The sequence below is a fragment of the Vitis vinifera genome, chromosome 4, assembly GCF_030704535.1.
Source record: "Vitis vinifera cultivar Pinot Noir 40024 chromosome 4, ASM3070453v1".
Classification (NCBI taxonomy): domain Eukaryota; kingdom Viridiplantae; phylum Streptophyta; class Magnoliopsida; order Vitales; family Vitaceae; genus Vitis; species Vitis vinifera.
This window is the reverse complement of record NC_081808.1, coordinates 1,539,636-1,560,916: the sequence shown is the minus strand read 5'-3', so window position 1 is coordinate 1,560,916 and position 21,281 is coordinate 1,539,636. Positions and strand designations below refer to the sequence as shown.

General features: G+C 38.2%; 2 protein-coding genes across 2 annotated transcripts; one reads left to right on the top strand and one right to left on the bottom strand.

Moving 5' to 3' along the window:
* The first annotated feature begins 102 nt into the window (after window positions 1–102).
* Window positions 103–1,103, top strand: LOC100247309 (uncharacterized). Its single transcript, XM_010650086.3, has one exon. It carries the CDS (start codon window positions 578–580, stop codon window positions 926–928), a length of 351 nt encoding a protein of 116 aa, XP_010648388.1. The 5' UTR covers window positions 103–577; the 3' UTR covers window positions 929–1,103.
* Window positions 1,104–1,949: 846 nt separating this feature from the next.
* On the bottom strand, window positions 1,950–21,007 carry LOC100252702 (uncharacterized). Its single transcript, XM_010650085.3, has 6 exons — window positions 19,429–21,007; window positions 13,284–13,717; window positions 13,001–13,162; window positions 6,175–6,250; window positions 5,555–5,710; window positions 1,950–2,461 (listed from the first exon to the last, which is right to left on the bottom strand). Exons 1-6 carry the CDS (start codon window positions 20,710–20,712, stop codon window positions 2,315–2,317), a joined length of 2,259 nt encoding a protein of 752 aa, XP_010648387.1. The 5' UTR covers window positions 20,713–21,007; the 3' UTR covers window positions 1,950–2,314.
* Between the last annotated feature and the right edge of the window lie 274 nt (window positions 21,008–21,281).

The following is a 21,281-nucleotide window of genomic DNA, read 5'->3' as shown; positions in this document are numbered from 1 at the left end:
ATCCAGTTTCCAAGATCATGTTTATGTCTAATTTGATAAGGTATGAAAATTGACAGCAGCAACAGCCTAGCTCTGATGTTTAGTGTTTCTGGGCCAATACTCAATTGGGTAATCGATGGTTTAGGCAATCTTGAACATCATTATACTTCTACATAAATTCTTACTTTATCAACTTTTTTTTTTTTTCTCTCTCTAATTTTGTAAGTATTTCGAGAGTTCATGGTGATACAGACAGCATCAGATTCCAAATAGTTAATGCAGCCAGCATCAAGTAGAAATTTTTGTTAATGGAGAATAGTGGTGTCCTTTTCCACTACCTTAGTGTCATCCATCCATTATAGTAGTTAGAACTTCATGAATAAGCTGCCTACTCCTGATCTCCCTAAAGAATATAATCTTTTTTTCTAGAAAGATTCTCAGCTGGGGAAGTTTGTCTATGGAGAGTTTGCCCTTAATGTGAACCATACCATTCTCACCAGAAAACTGGAATTTTGAAATGAATTTTTTTTTGATGCCCTGGTAGAATAAAGTCCCACAATTTAAAATGGGTGGTTTGTGATAAGAGGTACTTTCCTGAATGGATCAAGGAGCTACATACAGGAGTGCTAGGTTTTCTTCATATGAGAGGCTGGGGGCTATAGGCTTGGCTCTGCTTGCTGTGGTTTCTCCTCTCTACATTGATCGCAGACCCGTGCTTGATCCTGAACTTGATGTGCAGCCTATCAGCCTTGTTTCCTGGCTGCCTCTACTGCTCATGGTCTTGATATTTGCCATCACTTTGTCTCAGTATTTGGACCGGCGCTTCTCCAGGTTTGATCCTTACTGGATTCACAGGGTTGGAGGTTCGTCTGTTGGGATTATTGTTATTCTCATGGTTCTTGCATTGGTTTTGAAGTGTAAAGCTTCTATAAATAACCAGGATGTTTGAAGGATACCTGGGAGTTCTTTATCTGGTTGGTTTTTAGTCTTGAAATATTTTATTTTCTGCTTTGCTAGAAAGGAAAAATAAGTGAATTCTAGTGCGGTCTCTGTTCCTCAAGGTGAATGAATATGATCTGATAAGCCTTTGAGCCCAAATAAATCCCCTTCTCCTTACTGAACCATTCCAACAGTCCTTCCTGTCACACCATTTCCTTTCTTCTTCTTCTTCTTCCTTTTATTTTTTAATTTAAATTTGTTTAGTGATTTTGGTAGTCAAATTGAACAGGGGTTTTAAAACCTATTATTGCAGATGTTATGTGGAATGCAAATGTGAATTTTCAGTTGATTTAAAAAGAACATTTCTAAGTCATTAGTAAAATTCCATTGTCATTGCTCAAGAAAATTGTGTTAGAGATTCTTGAGACCACAAAAATAAAAACAAAAAGAGAGAGAGAGAGAGAGAGAGAGAGAGAGAGAGAGAGAGAGAGAGATTAACTTTGTAGTACCCATGAGATCATCAGAGGTTTAACTTTGTAGTACCCATGAGATCAGAGGGTTAAAGTGTTTTTAGAAGAGTAATTTACTTTTTTTTTTTTAACAATACAAGTAAACACTTATTTTTAAGAAAAATCACTGTTAAATTGGGTGGAGACATCATTGCCAAAAGACAATAAAAAAAAAAAAAAAAAAAAAAGAAAAAGAGAAGAAAAAGATCTCTCATCAGCTAAAAGTGGATGTTAGCAGCAAGAATCATAAGCTTCTTTACCTGAATTCATTCATCAGAATGAAGCAGTGACAGAAACGTTCTGGCACAAGAATCTCTATGGAGGTGTTTGTTTCATGGGAAACTGAACAGAACTAAAATGAAAATTAAAAATATGTGCCCATGAATTTCTACCTAAAAAACATAGAAATGGGGGAAACACATTGACACTCAGAACATCATATCATACCTGCGTTTTGCTACATATTTTCGATCTCCAACCTATGAAGTAACATTTCAGCCTATATCTGGAATGTCAGGTCAATTAAAATGGAAGAAATTTGATTTATTCAATCTAATCATGCAAATTATTCAATATCCCATCCATACTATACACTTCTCAGATGCATAATGTCTGAACACATTCTCAGGAAAAATGCAACAGGAATTGATTACATACCTCTGAAAACACACTTCCAATTTTGTATGAATTTCCAAGAACAGTTCAGTATGGTGTCCATATCCTCTATTCTGCTGTCAAAATATGGTGGGTGAAATTTACTATTAAATACTAAGAATGACATTGGTGCAAGGAAATCAATGACCAAAGGTATTTTCCTGATCAGCTGGGAGATGCCAAGCGATGAATCAGAAAACATCAGGTAGCTGAGTGTTTCCAAACTTCAAGAATCAGGGTCTATTTGTCACTGGGGAATAGCGCAATGGAGATTGTTGAGGTTCAATGAGGTCAAGGTGTCCCAAGACCTTATTAGGCCCACTTAATCCAATGATCTGAACACGAGCGTTTGAGTGGCCATGGACAAATCTATGGGTAATCTGCAGAAAAGAGACCAAAAGATCTTAACCCAAACTGTCTGAAGTGTTTCCAATGTTCAACATGATGAAAAATGAGAATATGACAAATTTCCCTCTACATTGACAGGCATGGTTGTAGGAGTTTTCAATTCTTTAAATTGAGATTTTGAGGCATGGCCAACCAAGTTGAACAGTTAAAATCTATGGGGTGAGATGCTATAATGTTATGAAATACGTAGTTTTTATGTCCATGTCGTTCCATTCACCAACTGGTGGTATGCTCTCAGGCCCTCCCACTGAGTACATGCAGTACTCCAGTCTTTGACCAATCACTGAACCTAAATCAATGCCCAAAAAGGCCACTAGGCCGGTAATCTGCAGTGTCACTAGAGTGAATGAACTACATGCAAGATAAAAGCCATGCAAAGGCAACAACCAAAAAGAAACTCAACCCTTGGTGCAGAGGGGTGGCTATGGTTGATGTAGGTTCCAATGCAGGTCAATCTAGAGAAAAATGTGGGGCCATCCCTATGCACCAAAGAGAAGGATATTTATTTTGAGAAATACTCAAAATTTACTACAATAAAATTTATAGTGAAATACCCGAAATAATTAGGAGAACATAAATGATGCAGCACACAATCATCATTAGTGTCTATTTTTAGCCTCCTACATCATTAGTTTCTATTTCCATTAGTTTCTATTTTTAGTTTCCTATTTCAATTATTTCCTTTATTTTTGCATTGCAAATATTATTTAAAGGCTCATTGTAATTGTTAGAGAGGAGTTCAATATATTTTTCAAAATTATTTCCCAAATTTCAGATCCTATTGTGATCTTTGTGTTTGTTATTAAGTGTTTCTTTTGTTTCATTTCAAAACAAACCTTCCGCTGCACCAAAATTGGAATCAGAGCAAGGATTGTTACCTCGATCTGATGGCTAACGACGATTCTAGTGGAAAATGAATTATCGACGATGAACGACGGTTAAAAAAGATTGAGCAGTGACTCGACGAGATCGATGAGACTCTTCGCAACCTCATGCAGATGGTGGTTGCATTGACTATTGAAGGGAAATGTGAACCTATGAAGCAATGACTTGACCAACGTGGCGACTGGCAAGAGGACAGCTATGACGACCAACGCCGGCCACAGATCGGTTCGGAAATCAATGGCGGAGGCCCGATTCGCACGAATCCAATTGCAAATCGTGATTTTCGCGAGCCTTATCCATTAAAAGTGTATGAGCGTTGGAATCGGCGAGCTCCTAGGCACCGTGATGACGACAACCTCCAATGAGGAGTTTTTTATGAACAAGATGAGTTTTGTCCACCTTTTCGAGATGGTGATGATTTTCAACTTCCATGGTGGAGGAATATTCAACAAAGGTAGCAACGGAGATTGGATTATTCATCTGGAGAAGGAGATGATTTTCATTTCAATTATCGAGCTAACAATCGGGGTCAAAATAACCAAGAATTTAAGATGAAGATGAATTTACCAAGTTTCGATGATTGACTACACATTGAAGATTTTCTCGATTGGATCTATATTGTCAAAAACTTTTTTGACTATTTGAATATTTCAGAAGAAAATCAAGTAAAACTTGTGGCATATAAGTTAAAAGATGGAGCTTTTGCATGGTGGAAACAACTTCAATATAATCGTCAATGACAAGGAAAACAACGTGTTCGTACTTGGCCTAAGATGAAATGGTTATTACAAGGACAAATTCTCCCTCCAGATTATGAATAATTTTTATACCAACAATATCAAAATTGTCGGCAAACCAACCGGATTGTGAACGAATACATAGAGGAATTTTATCGATTAAATGCCTGAATGAATTTGACTGAGACGAAGAATCAATTAATTGCTCGTTATATTGGGGGCCTAAAGTTGGTCATTCAAGATCGATTGGCTCTTCAAGAGGTTTGGACCATGATAGATGCAATTAATTTGGTAATGAAAGTGGAAAGTCAAATCAATAGGTCCATGGTGCGTACTCAGGGTAACTTTCGCCGATCAACCCAAGAAGCTTATTCTGCTCCAAAGGGGACAACAACTTCAGGCAGCAATGATAATAGCAATAAAGATGCCCCTTCAACTCAAAATTCGACACAAAATCGAAGTGAAACTTCAGCCCCTATTCGATCTAATACTCAAGGCCAAAACCAGCAACAACAACAAATCAATAATGACCCTTATGCGCGTCCAAATCTAGGGAAGTGTTTCTGGTGCAACCAGCCAGACCATCTTTCAAATAATTGCCCGAATAGACGATCTGTTAACTTTGTAGAAGAAGGTGGCAACGAAGTGGAACATGTTCTTAAAGAAGATATCTACGAGGGTGCTAAGTTTGTAGAAGGAGATTTGGGAGAAGAAATGGTGTGCATTGTCCAACAACTTTGCTTACCCCAAAAAAGTTGGACAACTCTCAACGACATAAAATATTTTGGACTCTATGCACTATTCGTAATAAAGTGTGCAACGTGATCATTGACAGTGGAAGTAGCGAGAATGTTGTTTCCAAGGCTTTGGTGAAGACACTAAATTTGAAAACTGAGAAACACCCTTCTCCATACAAGATTGCATAGATTAAGAAAGGCCCGAAAGTTCAAGATTGTTTTTTGGTGGTTTGACAAGAAGATTGTTTTGATGCTACAGTCTCAATCGTTAGAAAACAATTTGGTTACTAAGAAAGATAAACCGTTATCCACCAACATAACAAGCCCAAATTTCTTTAAGCAAGTCAAGGAGCCGCACACAATCATCATTAGTTTCTATTTTAGATTAGTTTTTATTTCCATTCATTTCTATTTTTAGTTTCCTATTTCAGTTATTTCCTTTATTTTTGCATTACAAACATTATTTAAAGGCTCATTGTAATTGTTAGAGAGGAGTTCAATATATTTTTCAGAATTGTTCCCCAATTTTCAGATTCTATTATGATCTTTGTGTTTGTTATTGAGTGTTTCTTTTGTTTCATTTTGAAACAAACCTTCCGCTGCACCAATAAAAATTGTATATGCAACAATAAAAACAATGTTTGTCAGACCAAAGTTTAAATATATCTGGCCTGCAAGAACATGTATCTTTCCAGGGAATGAGTACCTGTGTACATCCAAAGAGCTTAAGCAACCTCAGTGACGAGCAGCTGTCCACAATCAGCCCAAATGCCTCATCTTTTAAATTTCGACACCAAGATAAATCCAAAGTCAATAGAGTTCTCCAACACTTGGTAAGAGACACAGCGGTGCTGTCCCCAACCTGTAATAAGTCACATGTTAGAGTCATTACTGAGATGCAAATAGTCCATCTCTCTCTCTCTCTCTAATCAATTAATCCAGAAATGTAGTCCCAGAACAGCCCATTCTGATATCAAGCTTAAATCTAATCAATCCATTCTGCAGAACTGATTCTGCAGCTCCATCATAATGTAGATAGGCAGGGATCAGCACACAACAATTGATATTCCAGACACTTAAAAGAAAGCATACCACCCCCCACCCCCCCGACACACAAAAGAAAAAAAATGCAACAGTGAACAAATATTATTGCTTGGTTTAAAAAATAAAGAATATCCAGGAAGAGACAGGTTAGAAAAATCATGCATGGTAAAAACACTGCTACAGGGACCAATATTATTCTTGGCAACCGGTTTCTGAATATTATAAAGAAAAAGAGAATATTCCACAAAAAATACATTCAATCACAGGCTGCAATTGTCTCACCTTACTGGAATGATTCAGAGAGAGATGTTTCAGAGACTGTCCAGAAGTTTCCAAGAATGCGGCTATAGCTTCATCACTGACATGTAAAGAATACCAACAAAATTAATAAGATTGTTTGAAGAACAACTGAGTATGCAATTAGCCATCAACACTTGGGAACTCCAACAAGGAAAAACATAACATGAGGGAACCTTAGTAGTGCCTAGCAGAAACACAAGTATTATTATCCACAGTTCCCACGTATTTGGGGCCAGCTACGTGATTCCAGCAGGTTCCCGCTTTTACAAATGTCAAATGTAAAATTTACTCACATAGCCAAACAGAAAATAATAAATAAGTCAATAAATAAAAATATTTTTACCCAAAGAATGCTTGGGTTTCCAAAGAACTAGGTTAGGGACAGCTCTCTCAACTCAACACAACAAGACCAATTTTTTTTTTTTGATAGGTAAATTTTTGCCCCATTGGGACTTGAACCTGGAACCTCACACAAACCTCCCCATCCCTTTACCACTTGAGCCAGGCCTCAACACATCACAATCTTAATACTGACCCAGTTAAGAAATAGCTAGATAACCATAAATCTCCTTCCAATTTCCACAAGTGAAAAAAAACCTTCTGTACTTAGATGAATATGAGCATTCTGCACTTCATAACTGCAGATTGAAAAATATGACAAGAATTTTTTGTGCTACAAAAGGGAATCATTGCAGACCATTATTATGTTGATGCACCCCACAAACTTGAAGGTCCTCAATAGTCAATTCTAGCATTCAGAAAAAATTATTGCCATGCTGCAATTGTAAGCCCCATTAACTATCCTCTTTGAGTAAACCAAATGAAAAACAAAGTGGTTACAAATTTTATTTGATTTTATTTTATTTTTAATAGGTAAAAACAAGATAGTATTGAGAAGCAAGTGTAGTAACAAATAGCCTTTCCATAAATGTCTGTTTCTCAGTATTCAATAAGGATTAAAGTTTTGTGGAATATCAGTGATTTTTCTCTGAAAGTTCAGTGTATCAGCAGTGGCTGATATGATTTTTTGGACTAAAATTTGGTTCAGCCAAGTTTTGGTGATTAATTGCCAATTTTTGTGATTTTTTCACACTTTTTCCAATACGTCACCTATATTTCAGCGGGAATATTGTGCTCATCCTGCATTATTTATTTTTTGAAAAAAGAAAAGAAAAGGAAGGTTTGGGCCACTTGATCCTGAGTTCTCGCCTACGCAAAATGCTTCGCACAGCCATTTGGGCAACTTTGCCCTATATCATATAAGCTATAACATACATATTTATTTCATATATGTCTCCTGCATGGCTCTAGATTTTATATCTTCATGTAACAGATAAATATGGAAATAAAAGTTTAATTATCTTCTTTTCAAAATTCATTCAATTGATTGTTGAACATAGAAAAACTATTATGACAAATCTTCATATTGTATCCTTTTTATATCTTTTGTATAGTAATTAAATACAAGAAAACATAAAATAGTAAATAAAATTATAAATATTTTAAACAATATATATGTTGAGAGAGAGAAAGGAGAAAAACCTTATTTTCATTCATCTAATCTCTACTTACAATTGAGAGATATATATATACAAGGCTAGGAGTCCTAACTACCATACATGTGACCTATATTAACAAGGAAAGATAGTATACTATACATACATTATATTCAACACTCCCCCTCAAGCTGGAGCATATACGTCATATGCACCAAGCTTGTTACAAATATATTTAATCCTAGGACCTCTGAGAGATTTAGTGAAGATGTCTGCTAGTTGATCATTTGAATTGACAAAACTTGTAGCAACACATCCTGATGCGATCTTCTCTCTAATGAAATGACAGTCAACTTCAATATGCTTGGTCCTTTCATGGAAGACTGGATTGGATGCAATATGTAATGCGGCCTGGTTATCACAGATGAGTTTCATCTGTTCATCCTTTCCAAATCGCAACTCCTGAAGAAGATGTCTCAACCATATGAGTTCACATGTTGCCAAAGCCATAGCTCGATACTCGGCTTCAGCGCTAGATCTGGCCACTACATCTTGTTTCTTACTCTTCCAAGATATTAGATTACCTCCAATAAAAACACAGTACCTTGAAGTGGAACGTCTATCTGTGGGTGACCCAGCCCAATCTGCATCTGTGTAACCAACAACTTGAGTATGACCTCTGTTCTCGTACAATACACCTTGGCCTGGTGTACTTTTGATATATCGAAGAATACGGATTACGGCATCTCAATGGCTATCACATGGTGACTGTAGGAATTGACTAACAACACTCACAGGAAAAGAAATGTCTGGACGAGTAATGGTGAGATAGTTCAATTTACCTACGAGCCATCGATATCTCCCAGGGTCTCCTAAAGGCTCCCCCTGTCCTGGTACAAGTTTGACATTCGGATCCATAGGTGTGTCTACCGGTTTACAGTCTAACATACCGGTTTCTTCCAGGATGTCTAAAGCATACTTCCTTTGAGAAAGGACCACACCAGAACTGGATTGAGCTATCTCAATTCCCAAGAAATACTTGAGTTTTCCCAAGTCTTTGGTCTGAAAGTGGGTAAAAAGATGTTGCTTTAGTTTCTGTATACCATCCTGATCACTGCCTGTAATGACGATGTCGTCCACATAAACAACCAGATAAATACACTGCCCCAAGGAGTTATGATGATAAAAAACTGAATAGTCTGTTGTACTGCGAAGCATGCCAAACTCTTGAACAACAGAACTAAAACGGCTAAACCATGCTCGAGGAGATTGTTTCAAGCCATATAGAGAACGGCGTAACCTGCACACTAAACCAGACTCCCCCTGAGCAACAAAACCAGGAGGTTGCTCCATATAAACTTCCTCGACAAGATCACCATGAAGGAAGGCATTTTTAATATCCAACTGATAAAGAGGCCAAGAGCACATAGCAGCCATGGAGAGAAGCAAGCGGACAGAAGCAATCTTGGCAACAGGGGAGAATGTGTCACCATAATCAGAACCATAAACTTGAGTATAGCCTTTAGCAACTAAGCGGGCCTTAAGGCGATCAACCTGACCATCAGGACCAACCTTAACTGCATAGACCCAACGACAACCAACTGTAGATTTACCAGGGGGTAAAACAACAAGATCCCAAGTGCCATTAGAGTGCAGAGCAGCCATTTCATCCACCATTGCCTGTCGCCAGCCTGGATGGGAAAGAGCTTCATGGGTGCTCTTGGGAAGAGAAACATAGGATATAGCAGAAACAAAAGCAGAATAGGGTGAAGATAATCGATGATAACTCAAAAAATTGTAAATAGGATGAGGGTTACGAGTAGAGCGAGTACCTTTCCGAACAGCAATGGGTAAGTCATGAGGAGAAGGCAGAGCCGGGGCAGGTGAAGCCGAAGGGATAGGAAGTGAGTCAGCAGGTGCCTCAGGAAAAGGGAGAGGAGCAACGACACGCGGGCGACGATGATAAACTTGAAGTGGTCGAGGGGGCATAGCTTCAGGTGGGGAGACAATGGGAATGGGCAAGACTTCAGAAACAGGAAGAGACTCAGAAGTGGTGGAAAAGAATGGTGAGTCCTCAAAGAAGGTGACATCAGCGGAGATAAAGTACCGATGAGTCTCAAGGGAATAACAACGATAACCCTTCTGAAGTCTGGAATATCCCAAGAAGAGGCACTTCATGGCTTTGGCGGCAAGCTTGTCCTGTCCAGGAGTGAGAATATGAACAAAGCAAGTACAACCAAAGACACGAGGAGGAAGGAAATAAAGTGGTTGGTCAGGGAAAAGAAGGGAGTGAGGAATCTGATCGTGTAAGACAGAGGAGGGCATACGATTAATCAGATAACAAGCGGTAAGAATAGCGTCCCCCCAAAAACGAAAAGGAACGTGACTATGGAGGAGGAGAGTACGAGCTGTCTCAACAAGATGTCGATTCTTGCGTTCAGCTACCCCATTTTGTTGAGGAGTATGAGCACAAGAAGACTGATGAAGAATTCCATGATGAGACATAAACGAAGTAAATTGGGCTGAAAAATATTCCCTGGCATTGTCACTGCGTAACACACGAATAGAAATATTGAACTGGGTTTGGATTTCAGTATAAAATTTCTGGAAAATAGAGAATAACTCAGCTCGATTTTTCATTAAAAATAACCAAGTACATCGAGAATAGTCATCAATGAAAGTGACAAAATACTGAAATCCTAAAGTAGACGCAGTCCGACAAGGACCCCAAACATCAGTGTGGACAAGCTCAAAAGGAGACTTTGCCCGATTATTCAAACGCTTTGGGAACGAGACACGAGTATGTTTCCCAAGCTGACATGACTCACACGGAAGCGACGACAAAGTGGAAAAACGAGGAACCATCTTCTGGAACTTGGAGAGACTAGGGTGGCCCAGACGATTGTGAATGAGGAGAGGAGCATCAGTGGAAATGCAAACTGCAGGAGATGAATCTGAGGTGAGGTGATAAAGGCCTTGAGACTCACGTCCTATGCCAATCGTCTTCCCCGTACTCCGGTCCTGCAAGGTCACAAATTTATCAGAAAAGGTAATAGAGCAATTAAGAGTACGAGTGATTTTGCTGATGGAAATAAGATTAAAAGGACATTCAGGAGTATAAAGGACAGAAGTGAGAGGTAGAGAAGGCAGAGGAAGGGTCAAACCAATACCTTTAGCCACAGTTTGAGAACCATTAGCTAAGGTAACAGTAGGTAAATCAGAGGTAGTAGTAATAGAGGAGAAAAGATCCTTATTACCAGATAGGTGATCAGATGCTCCAGAATCTAGAATCCAGGGTCCAAGAGACGATGTGTGGGTAAGGCAAGCAGAGGCATTACCAGGCTGGGCAACAGAGGCAATAGAAGCCTGAGATGTCTGAGATGCAGAGGAGCTCGGAGGCTGAGGCAGCGGAGAATCAGAGGACTGGGCCATATGGGCAGTGCGAGGAGGTCTTCCATGTAACTGATAGCAACGATCACGAGTGTGGCCAAGTTTATTGCAATAGGTGCAATGAGGACGTTGGCCTCTACCTCGGGTACCACTGCGTCCTCCTCGAGAGGTAGTGTGAGAAACTAACACAGAAGAATCTGAAGCGCTAGCAGATGGCAAAGTCTGTGTGGACGAGAGACGGAGGAGGCGAGCAAACACGTCATCCAAGGACGGAACTGATGAACTACCAAGAATCTGATCACGAATAGGCTCAAGATCCGGACGGAGGCCAATAAGAGTAAGGACCATGAAGAACTTGTCAAGCTGCGTTTGTTGAGCCCCAACATCAGGAGTAAGAGGCATCACAGTCAAGAACTGCTCCTTAAGAGAGGCAATCTGACCAATATAAGTAGATAGATCCAAGTCCTGTTGGCTGAGATGGACAATAGCAAAAGCCACCTTATAGAGACGCTGGATATCATTCGTGTATAATCCTTTGGCCTGAGTCCAAAATTTAAAACAAGTTTTATAGGCCTGAAGATGAAGAAGAATCCGGGGATCAACCGATTGCCATAATACACTACATAACTGGGCATCTATCTTCCTCCACTGTACGCGGTCAACCTCAGGGATATCTGCCTCCTGGGTAACCAAGTGATCTTCATATCCTTGACCCATAAACCAAAGTTCAACAGAGGCAGACCAGGAGAGATAATTCTCACTGCCAATCAATTTCTCTGAGGTAATCAGAGGAGATCCAGAGATAACAGAGGTAAAGATCTGATTTTTGGTGGTCATATTCACGTATTTGGATCGAAGAGAGCCCTAAGATGGGTGCAGATTTCGGCGGAGAGAGACAAACAGTGAAACCACGGCTGTGAGAGGTGCAATCAACGGAGAAAAAGGTCGTGACGTGCCTGGAGAGGAAGAGAAGCAGTACCCAAGCCTCGGAGATGGAGAGGAAGCCCTGCCAGATGTGGTCGGAATGGCAAGAAAGCCAAAAAAAGAACAAAAGGTGGAGATGCAGGGCTCGGGGGGGGCTGCCGGAGGGCTAGAAGGCCAAGACGCCGCCGGACGAGCCTGGAGATGTGTCGGACGTGGCCGGAAAGTGAGCCACGCGCCGTCACGCGCCGGCGCGTGGGTGACAGTCCGACGGGGAAGATCGGCGCGTGGGGGCGCGTGAGACTCCGGTTGCCGGTGGGGTTTCCACTGGCGTGTAGATCAGCCTCCGGCGGTTCGGAATATGTGGTCGGTGCCCGGAAAAGAGGTCGCCGGAAAAATTCGCCGGAAAGGGTTGCCGGCGTGGTGGAGATCCGACGGCGATGAGGTTGTCCGGGGTGGTTCGGGAAGAGAGGGTTCGCCGGAATTGAGTACACGGCTAAACCGAAAAATTAGGTTTTCTCCTATATTAACAAGGAAAGATAGTATACTATACATACATTATATTCAACAATATATATAGATAGATAGATATATATCATCATTTTTTTTTATAGCCGTAAATACATTCAAACTAAATAGATCATCATTTTAGTTTTCAAGTTCTCTATGTACTATTGTTGAAACTAAATATATCGTCATTTAATAGTTGTTCTAATATTTTTATGGCTTTCGATGAATTTCTGGTGCACCGACTTTTCTTTCTTTCTTTTTTTTTTTGCATTTCCATCCAATATTTCCATAAAACCCAACCACTAATATTTTCACATTTTCTGATACTTCAATCCTTGGTATTTAACAAGAATTTCTACCATATATTTAAGAAGAGTGCGTATAGCATGATTGAAAAATACTAGAAAGAAATATACCATGACCTGATACAGCATTTAATTCATGCATTAATGAAACTGAAAATAAGGAAGTAAATATTATTTAACAAAAACCTGAAGTTGTTCCGGCAAAGTCTAAGTGTTTGGATTGACCGACAACCATTGGTGAGATAATGTAGTGCTGAGTCTGTCAATAGATCCAAGTTGGAAAGGTCAATGGCAGAGAGACTGGAACAAGTGCGTCCTATTGCTTCCAATGAATCATCGGTTATTTTGCTGCAACCAATGGAGACCATCTATCATTAATTCATTATAGAAATATATAGAAGTTGATGCTGAAGATATAAAGGTCCTATAGTTAATAAATCAACCACCAAAACAAGTCAAAGGGACCCACAAGCAATTGGCCAATACAAGTTCCTTCATATTTGAACCAAGAGCAGTGACTATTTCAGAAATAAAATCATCACAGACTGTCTGAATGCCTGCAACTGACAATACTTCTAAACATTCCAACCGTTTCAAAGCAGGCAAGATAAGCATTGCATTGATGTTTTGGCAATCATCTATAAATAGCTCCTTCAATGTATGTCCCAACACTTCAGCCACAACATTGATGGAAGAATGGGTGAGAAGAGAGCACTGGCCCAAATTTAGAGACTGCAGTCTACGCGCTGATGTAACAAGTACACCTATCCCTTCATTCAATAACCGACATGCACCCCTCAGAGACATTGTAGATAAAGCAGGCAGACAATTTGAAGACCGAGCTATGGTGCCTAGCAATGTGCTGAGAGTCATGCATCGCCCACATAGATCAAGTTGTATCACCTGCTTTCAGAACACAAGAACTTTTCAGGTTGACAAGAACATTTAAAACAGAAAAATGGCATTACAATGTGAGGTGAAAATTTATCAAGCTTCCACTTATCTATCAACCATAACAAAATCACTTAAAGAACATCATGTGGAACTGAATTGCCAAAAACCAACCTGGTAATTGATGCAGTAGCTACGTCAGTAAGTTGGCTGACTGATATCAACTGTTAAAAGAGTTGGAATTTTTTTATAACCTTCTAGTTACTTTGTAGTTATTCAAAAATCCACACGCATGGATGCATACGCAATGGCTGTTCACTGTGATCTTGGTTATATAGCAAAGTTGAAGTTTAAAGATCATCAGCTCAGCACTGCTGAGTTACCCTAATTACCGGATGGGGGGTTCTACAATTATATCAGATCCACTTGGTTGATAATTTGATTGTAAGCATGGTTCTTAAAATCTGTTCAAACCTCAACCATACCCAACTCTATGTTTGAATCCTAATTGAGAAAACTCCTAAAATATGTATTTAGATATTAAATAATTACAATTTGAAGACTAGATCCTAACCAATTTTATGGCACAAATAAAAATCAAAAGCCTTTAGGTGTAATGATGAGCATTAATTATGTTTGTATTTAATTTCTCGTCCATTCTCATAAAAATAATAAGTGAGTTATTCCTTTCTATAAGTGAGTGTCGGAAAATGGTAATAGAGGGGGCAAAACCAGAGTAAATATGAAGTACTCACCTGGCACCCAGAGAAAAGCAAAGGACCAAATAACGGACAAAACCCTACCTCCACAGGAACTAGACTGCTGAGTAATCAACAAAACCCATAAAGGAGGGCTGCCCATCCCCCACCTTCTCTTTGGGGCAACACAATTTCTTTTAGCTTTCTTTCAGAAGTTCCAATCCCCTTAGGAATTCTCCTATGTGCCCCTTCTGAAGATACCAGGCTAAGCAAAGGGGAGCTCTTCTGTCTTTTCTTTTCTTTCCTTTCTGCCTAATGAACTTGCCAAGCCAACTAGAACACATCTCTCACTACTCGTATGAACATGTGAGGATTCAGCACAATCAGAAGAACATTACTACACGTCCTGGGCTACAGCAATGAGATGATTTTCTGACTCTTTGTCATTTGATTTGCAGATGCAACACCTACTGGACAAAATATGTGCAGTTAAAGGAGGCTTTCACTAAAAATAAAAAAACAATAAGGACTAGTAATTTTCCACCCCAAACATCTGTTTCTCTCTCCAGACTGTCCCAGTCTATGTACACAGGCCCTATAAAGCATACACCATCTTCAACATCCATTCATGGAACTCTCTAATAGAACTCAGAATCCAATAACCCATATTTCTGCTCAGCAACAATCATTTTTCACAGTAATTTCTTCATTCTAAACTGAACTAAATAAGCTGTTGATTCTTATCTTCTAAGCCTGATGACTCACCACACATCAAGGTAAAGTTACAAGGAGCATTGCCACTTAATGGACATAAACAGAGCACTAGATATGCCTTCTGTGCAGATATGGACACATGTTATATAAGAAAAGCATAACATATGGGATCCAGAAACACCTAGTCGAATAAAAAAAATAGATTTTAAAAAATACATTGAGTTATTTCTTCATTATTTACATTAATGAAGTTTATTCCTATCTTGGCATGCCACGTAGTCTAATAAATAATTAAGTGCAATAGCAAGCTACTTAAGTCCTATGATGCATGGAATAGTAGTTAATTGTAATGCGCACTAGCAGGATGGGCCAATCTTAGTCTTATGGGCCAGTCCTCAAACACGTGTTGTGGTCCTGAGGCTGTAGAATGGTGGCATTTCTTTTTAATTAAATGGAGAATTAGAATGGCGAGAATGATGGCATCTTCCCCTACATCCATCCCCCCATATTTCCCATGCTTGTGTCTCCTCAAAGTACAGGAGGGTGGGTAGCTACCCTAGATGCCTACCACTTGAATGGAAACCTGAACTTCTCAGCTGACCACTGCTGCCTCTGTCGAGTGTCTAGGACAGGTCTGAAGCCAGCTTAGCTACCTCCTCCTGTCAAAGGGGGGTAGGCTTATTTTTCACCATTGAGTCCTTGGACTGGTTTGAGAACCTTAGTTTGATAACTAGATATAAGGATCATTAAGACAAGAATAGGCTATACATGCGTCAAAACTATCTTGGCTGATTTGAGAGAAAAAGGATCCATGAATGTCCAAAAGACATGTCAACAGACTCAACAACAGAAGGTCTAACATCTTATGACTGATGACTGTTGCATTTTGGATCACTATAAAGAGGGTTTCAATCTTGTAAGATAAAAAATCACCCAATACAATCTCGAGCTCCTTACTTGCAAGATTCTCATCAGGATCACTACCAATTCTTCAAACCCCCTTTCACCATCCATATGGTTGACCTCATCACCTGCTAAAATGTCCGTTATCTACAAATGATAGCACTATCTTAATTTTATAACACATTTAATGATAGAAATATAACAATCAATTCTCTATGCAAAAAAAAATCTTTCATTTTCTTAATGATTTGAATTAATGATAGTGATAGCATAATCTTTATTTTGTAACTAGTTTCCAATAACCAAATAGAGACTTGTGATTTCCTTTTCTAATTTGATAGAGAGATTTTATTTTTATAAATTGTTTTGATTTCACGTTTATTAATTTTTTCCATCTTAGTAACCCTAGTCTTTGTATTTATGTCTGAATAAAGAATGTCACACTTTGATTATATTCTATCCAAAAATTCAAACATGGTAATTTCATATGCTATTATGTGAATGGTCTTTGATTAGATGATAAGATCTTGCTTTTAGAAACCATTCTTCTGAATTAGTTTTACATAGTTTTTAATACATTTTATGTTACATCTACATATTATTTTCTAATATAACTATCCACTAGAGAAATTATTGAGACAAAGTCCTTATGCATTGCACAAGGCAATTGATAGGAGTATCATTCATTAAAAAACGAAAGTTACTAGAAAGGGTATTTTTATCATGTATTACAAACATGAATAAGAAGTCAATGGGGTGCACCAAGGTGTAGATGTAATACCTTGGTCAATACTAACAGGTGTATTATTTATATCAAGCTACCAATTGACTTAAAAGCTTAAGATATTAGATAGTGGATCAATTTATTTAATTTAGGCTAAAGCAATAACACCTTGTCTCATAGGTGACCTTCTTTTGGGCTTGCATGTGGGCTCAATAAATTGGAGGAAATAAACAAGTGGTGAGGCTTGAATAGTGGATCAATTTATTTAATTTAGGCTAAAGCAATAACACCTTGTCTCATAGGCAACCTTCTTTTGGGCTTGCATGTGGGCTCAATAAATTGGAGGAAATAAACAAGTGGCGAGGTTTGAATCTATGATCTCTCATAAAACAAGGCTCTAATACCATGTTAAGCAACAATGTAAATTAAATGGATAGCTTAAAGCCTGAATAATAATAAATAAAATATTATAAGACAAAGCATCAACTAATATATATTTTTGGGTATTTGCATGCTTGTTTCCTTGGCAAAGAGCCATGTGAGGAACACAGGAATGTGTATGATAGTGTTAGTTTCCCATGTATGGTGCCATGTGATAAACATTTGTAAATAATGCTTTAAGAACACTTTTGGATAAAATATTCATGTTTAAATTATCAAACATTTTCCTTTGAATTCTTAAGTTCATTCAAAATTCAAGGATTTAAACTAGTGGGTTGTACACAAGAAAGCATATGCTGATATATGCTTCCATAAAAGATGACATTGCAAAAACCTTCTCCAAAATCCAAATATATGCAAATATAAGTAGGAATTTAAGAGACTTGAATAATCACCTATTTGTTTATCTACAAATTTCTTTTTCTTTCTCTTAGAAGTGTTTCTTAATAACTCTATTAAATTGTCTATTAACCAAGCATACCATAAAGAGCAATTTTATTTTATTTTAATGTAAATGCATTACTATACCAAAGTTGAAACAGGTTGCAAGAACAACATGAAAACTTAAAAATTAATATCAAATTAAAATTAATGAATTATAGCTTTTCTATTTTTGTTAGAACTATTATAATTCTTAAATTTCACAACTCTAAATCTCTATGCATTTTCAACGAGAAACATAAATGATATACATGTAGAAACATAATCATCATGCATGAACTTTATGCAAAAAAATTAAAAAACTTGCTTTTGACGGGACTTCAGAATTCCAAATCGTGCCAACAAGGAAAGGAATTGTACACCTCGGCTCTAGGATGGAATATAAAGATTTGACCAAGAAGACCCCCTTCTTTGAGTCCATTCAGACAACTATATCCTTGTCTTCCCTCTTCATGGATCTTTGACTTCAAACTTGAACTCATTAATGGTTACAAGTTCCCACTGACTGCAGATGTATACTAAAATAGAGGCAGATTCATCAACTAGAAGAGAGACTCTCATTGAAAAAGTTTGGAGGGCATTTATACAACCACTAGAGAAGGCAATTATTAGACTAGTCCTTTATGGGGGTGCATGCTCACATGTGTGATATTCAGCTCTTGAGAACTTTCTTGTTCTTGAAAAAGGTCATGCAGCGCTTCCTTTCATATTTTTTCTTATCTCCTCACAAATTCTCTGCTTAGTATATAGTTTTATTTTCTTAATATTGATATAATTTTTGCATTTTTATCTGGTTTGCAAACTATAATTATATATATATAGTTTAAATTGAAATCCTTTAATTAGATCTGCCAACTGCTAATTTCAAACTTTAATTATATTTAAATCATATCAACCAAAAATTAAGTTGTACCCAACAATCCTTGAAAGTGATAGTTTGTTTCATTTGTTTTGTTGCATGAAGTTTTATCAAACTATCACTGAGATCCTGCACTATAACCAAATGAAAAGAATAAAGTCATTAATGAGTCACTTTTACACCAGGAGTTATCATATTTGTTTCATATGATTTCTATATGACAATATAATAGGTTATAAGCGATTAAACATGCCCTTTTTGACACTAATTAAATACTAATATAACTGAGAATCCAGTTCTCAAAAAAAGAAAAAAAAAATCTCCTCATACTGAAGTTAATCACTCTAGATTGTAAATTTCTTGCAAAGTTCCATGCAGATCTAGAATTTCTAAATGGGGTCAATTTATGAATTTAAAAGGTTATGGAAGAAAACAAGGTAAAGACCTAACATCTTGCCTGTGTTGTAAATGCGAAAAATTTTCACCACTGTTTATTTATTTGTTTTTAGAGTAAAAGTATTCATTAAAGAGAAGCGACCAAAAACCAATATGCAAGAAGCATGCATGTACGAACCACATGCAAAAAGCAACAATCTACAAAATCCAAAAGGGAAAGCCTAACAGTTCTAAGAATGGTATCCCTAAATTCAGAAATAACCAATCCCTTCCATACGCACTGAAGCACAATTGTGGCACTACTGTCCAAATGACCTCCCCATTTACATCCCAGGTCTCAATCCTTTCAATCACACCAACCCTCCCCCAAAATGTCACCCACCAAACCAACACCCGCCCAAACAACCAAAAGGAATTCGGTACACCATACTATTTAATCCAAATAAATGTATCAGACACTTGCATCTAAATACTAATATGACAATTATTGCTAACTTAAGATAAAGAACTTTAAAAGACATCCATATCAAAAGTAAGAATGGCTTACAGTCAAGTTCTTAGTCTTGCAGCGTCTAAAGAGATTGGTGAACTGTTCTTCAGTCATCCATGAACAGTCATCTAGACGTATCTCAGTCGGAGACCCCCTCAGAAGAAGTTCCATGAAATGAGCATTCATTCTCCGACCTCTACAAATGGCTCGACTAATTTTGTGCCTCAGCACATCTGGGATAAGTTCAAGTGAAACTATTGCATCAGAATTTTTGGCAAGGGCATCCACAGATACATCCACAAGAGAAGGAACTAAGCGCTTTGTGATAGTATGGCCCTGAGTTGAGGGCACCCATCCAATCAGCGGCGTGGAGTTCTTTTCAGCAACCAATTTTCGTTTGTTGATCATCTCCATTGCCTCATAGAAGGGACCCTCAAAATCTTCAGCCTTCTTGTTAACAGATGGCTTTTGCGCTTTCTTGCTAATATACACAGCATAGCGCTCCGCTTCCTCAGGATCAAAATGTGCTAGCTGTGGCACAGATCTTCTAGCTATTTGACGGTACCTCACTGCATTCTCCCTTCTTTTTGCTGCATTTGCAATGGCCACAAACAATGCCCTTTGCCTCAATGACATCAAAGTATCTGTTGGCTCCGTATTTTCTCTACTTTGGTTAAAGTCCTTCAGCTCACTAATACCGGAAACCATGCCCTTGTGGGCTTCAGAATCGAGTCCCATTGGCTCAGGTGGCATCATTACGAAATCCTCAGCAACTACTCCGCCCATATCATTCTTTCCTCCCTCATTTTCAGTTCTTCCAATACTCACCCCATTACCAAACCATATTTCTTTTTCCTTTTGCCTATTGGCATTTAACATTGGATGATCAACAGCTTTTCCTTTTCCCTTCTCTTCCCTTGTGTATCTAAAACCCACACCTTCCTCAATCTCAACCCAATTCGATCCCGGCAATTCTTCTCTTTCCTCGGCAATCCCCTTTCCAAACCGAGTCTCATGTCGAAAAAATGTGTCAATCGCACTCGTCCCAGTAGGAAAAATATTAAGATCAAGTCCCCACTCCTTGTTTCCCTCTAAGTCCTCGTCCACAACCATCGCCCCAATTCCCCATTCTCTCTCTTCAATTCCCACTCCACCCCCTCCCAAATTCTCAACTCCCTCCTCTTCTTCGACTCCATCTCCCAAACCAAAAACCCTAGCCCTTTTCGCACTCAAATCATGATGATCAAAATAAAAACCACCACCATTCTCGTCATTCCAACTCCGACCACCATCCCCAAACCCCCTCTTCTTCTCCCCTCCATGAAACCCTTGATTGGCCATCCCGGACCCGAAAGATCGAAACTAATCGAATCCGAAACCTATCAAATCAGAATTTTGAGAAGCAAAACAAGAGAGAAATGGGACTTCGGGCGGAGCAGTTTCAGAGATTCTAGCAGGGTTTACTAACCCTTTACGACTACAATTAAGCAATATTTCTTGAGAATCATAAACCGTCATCGAACCGATCTGTTATAGACTTACAAAATTTTATAAAGAGAAAGTAACCGAGATTCTAGAGAGAGAGTGAGAGAAAGCGAGAAAATTCCGTGGAGAATGAACCGATGCCATTTCCCGCTTCAACGTCTTTATATGTCAGAATATAAGTATTAATTAAATTTTCAATTATTATTTAAGTTAGTACAACGCGCCTTTTTTTATTTTTTATTTTTTTCACATTAATTAGTAATTAATTACTCCGGATATGAAAGAAAAATTGACTGTTTCTTCATGGACACCAAAAATTAATAATGTCTTAATTATATCGGATAAATTTTAATATTGATTTAATTGCGAGCATAAATATAATAATTTATTTTATTAATTATTCGTTAAAGTGAATTTAATATTGT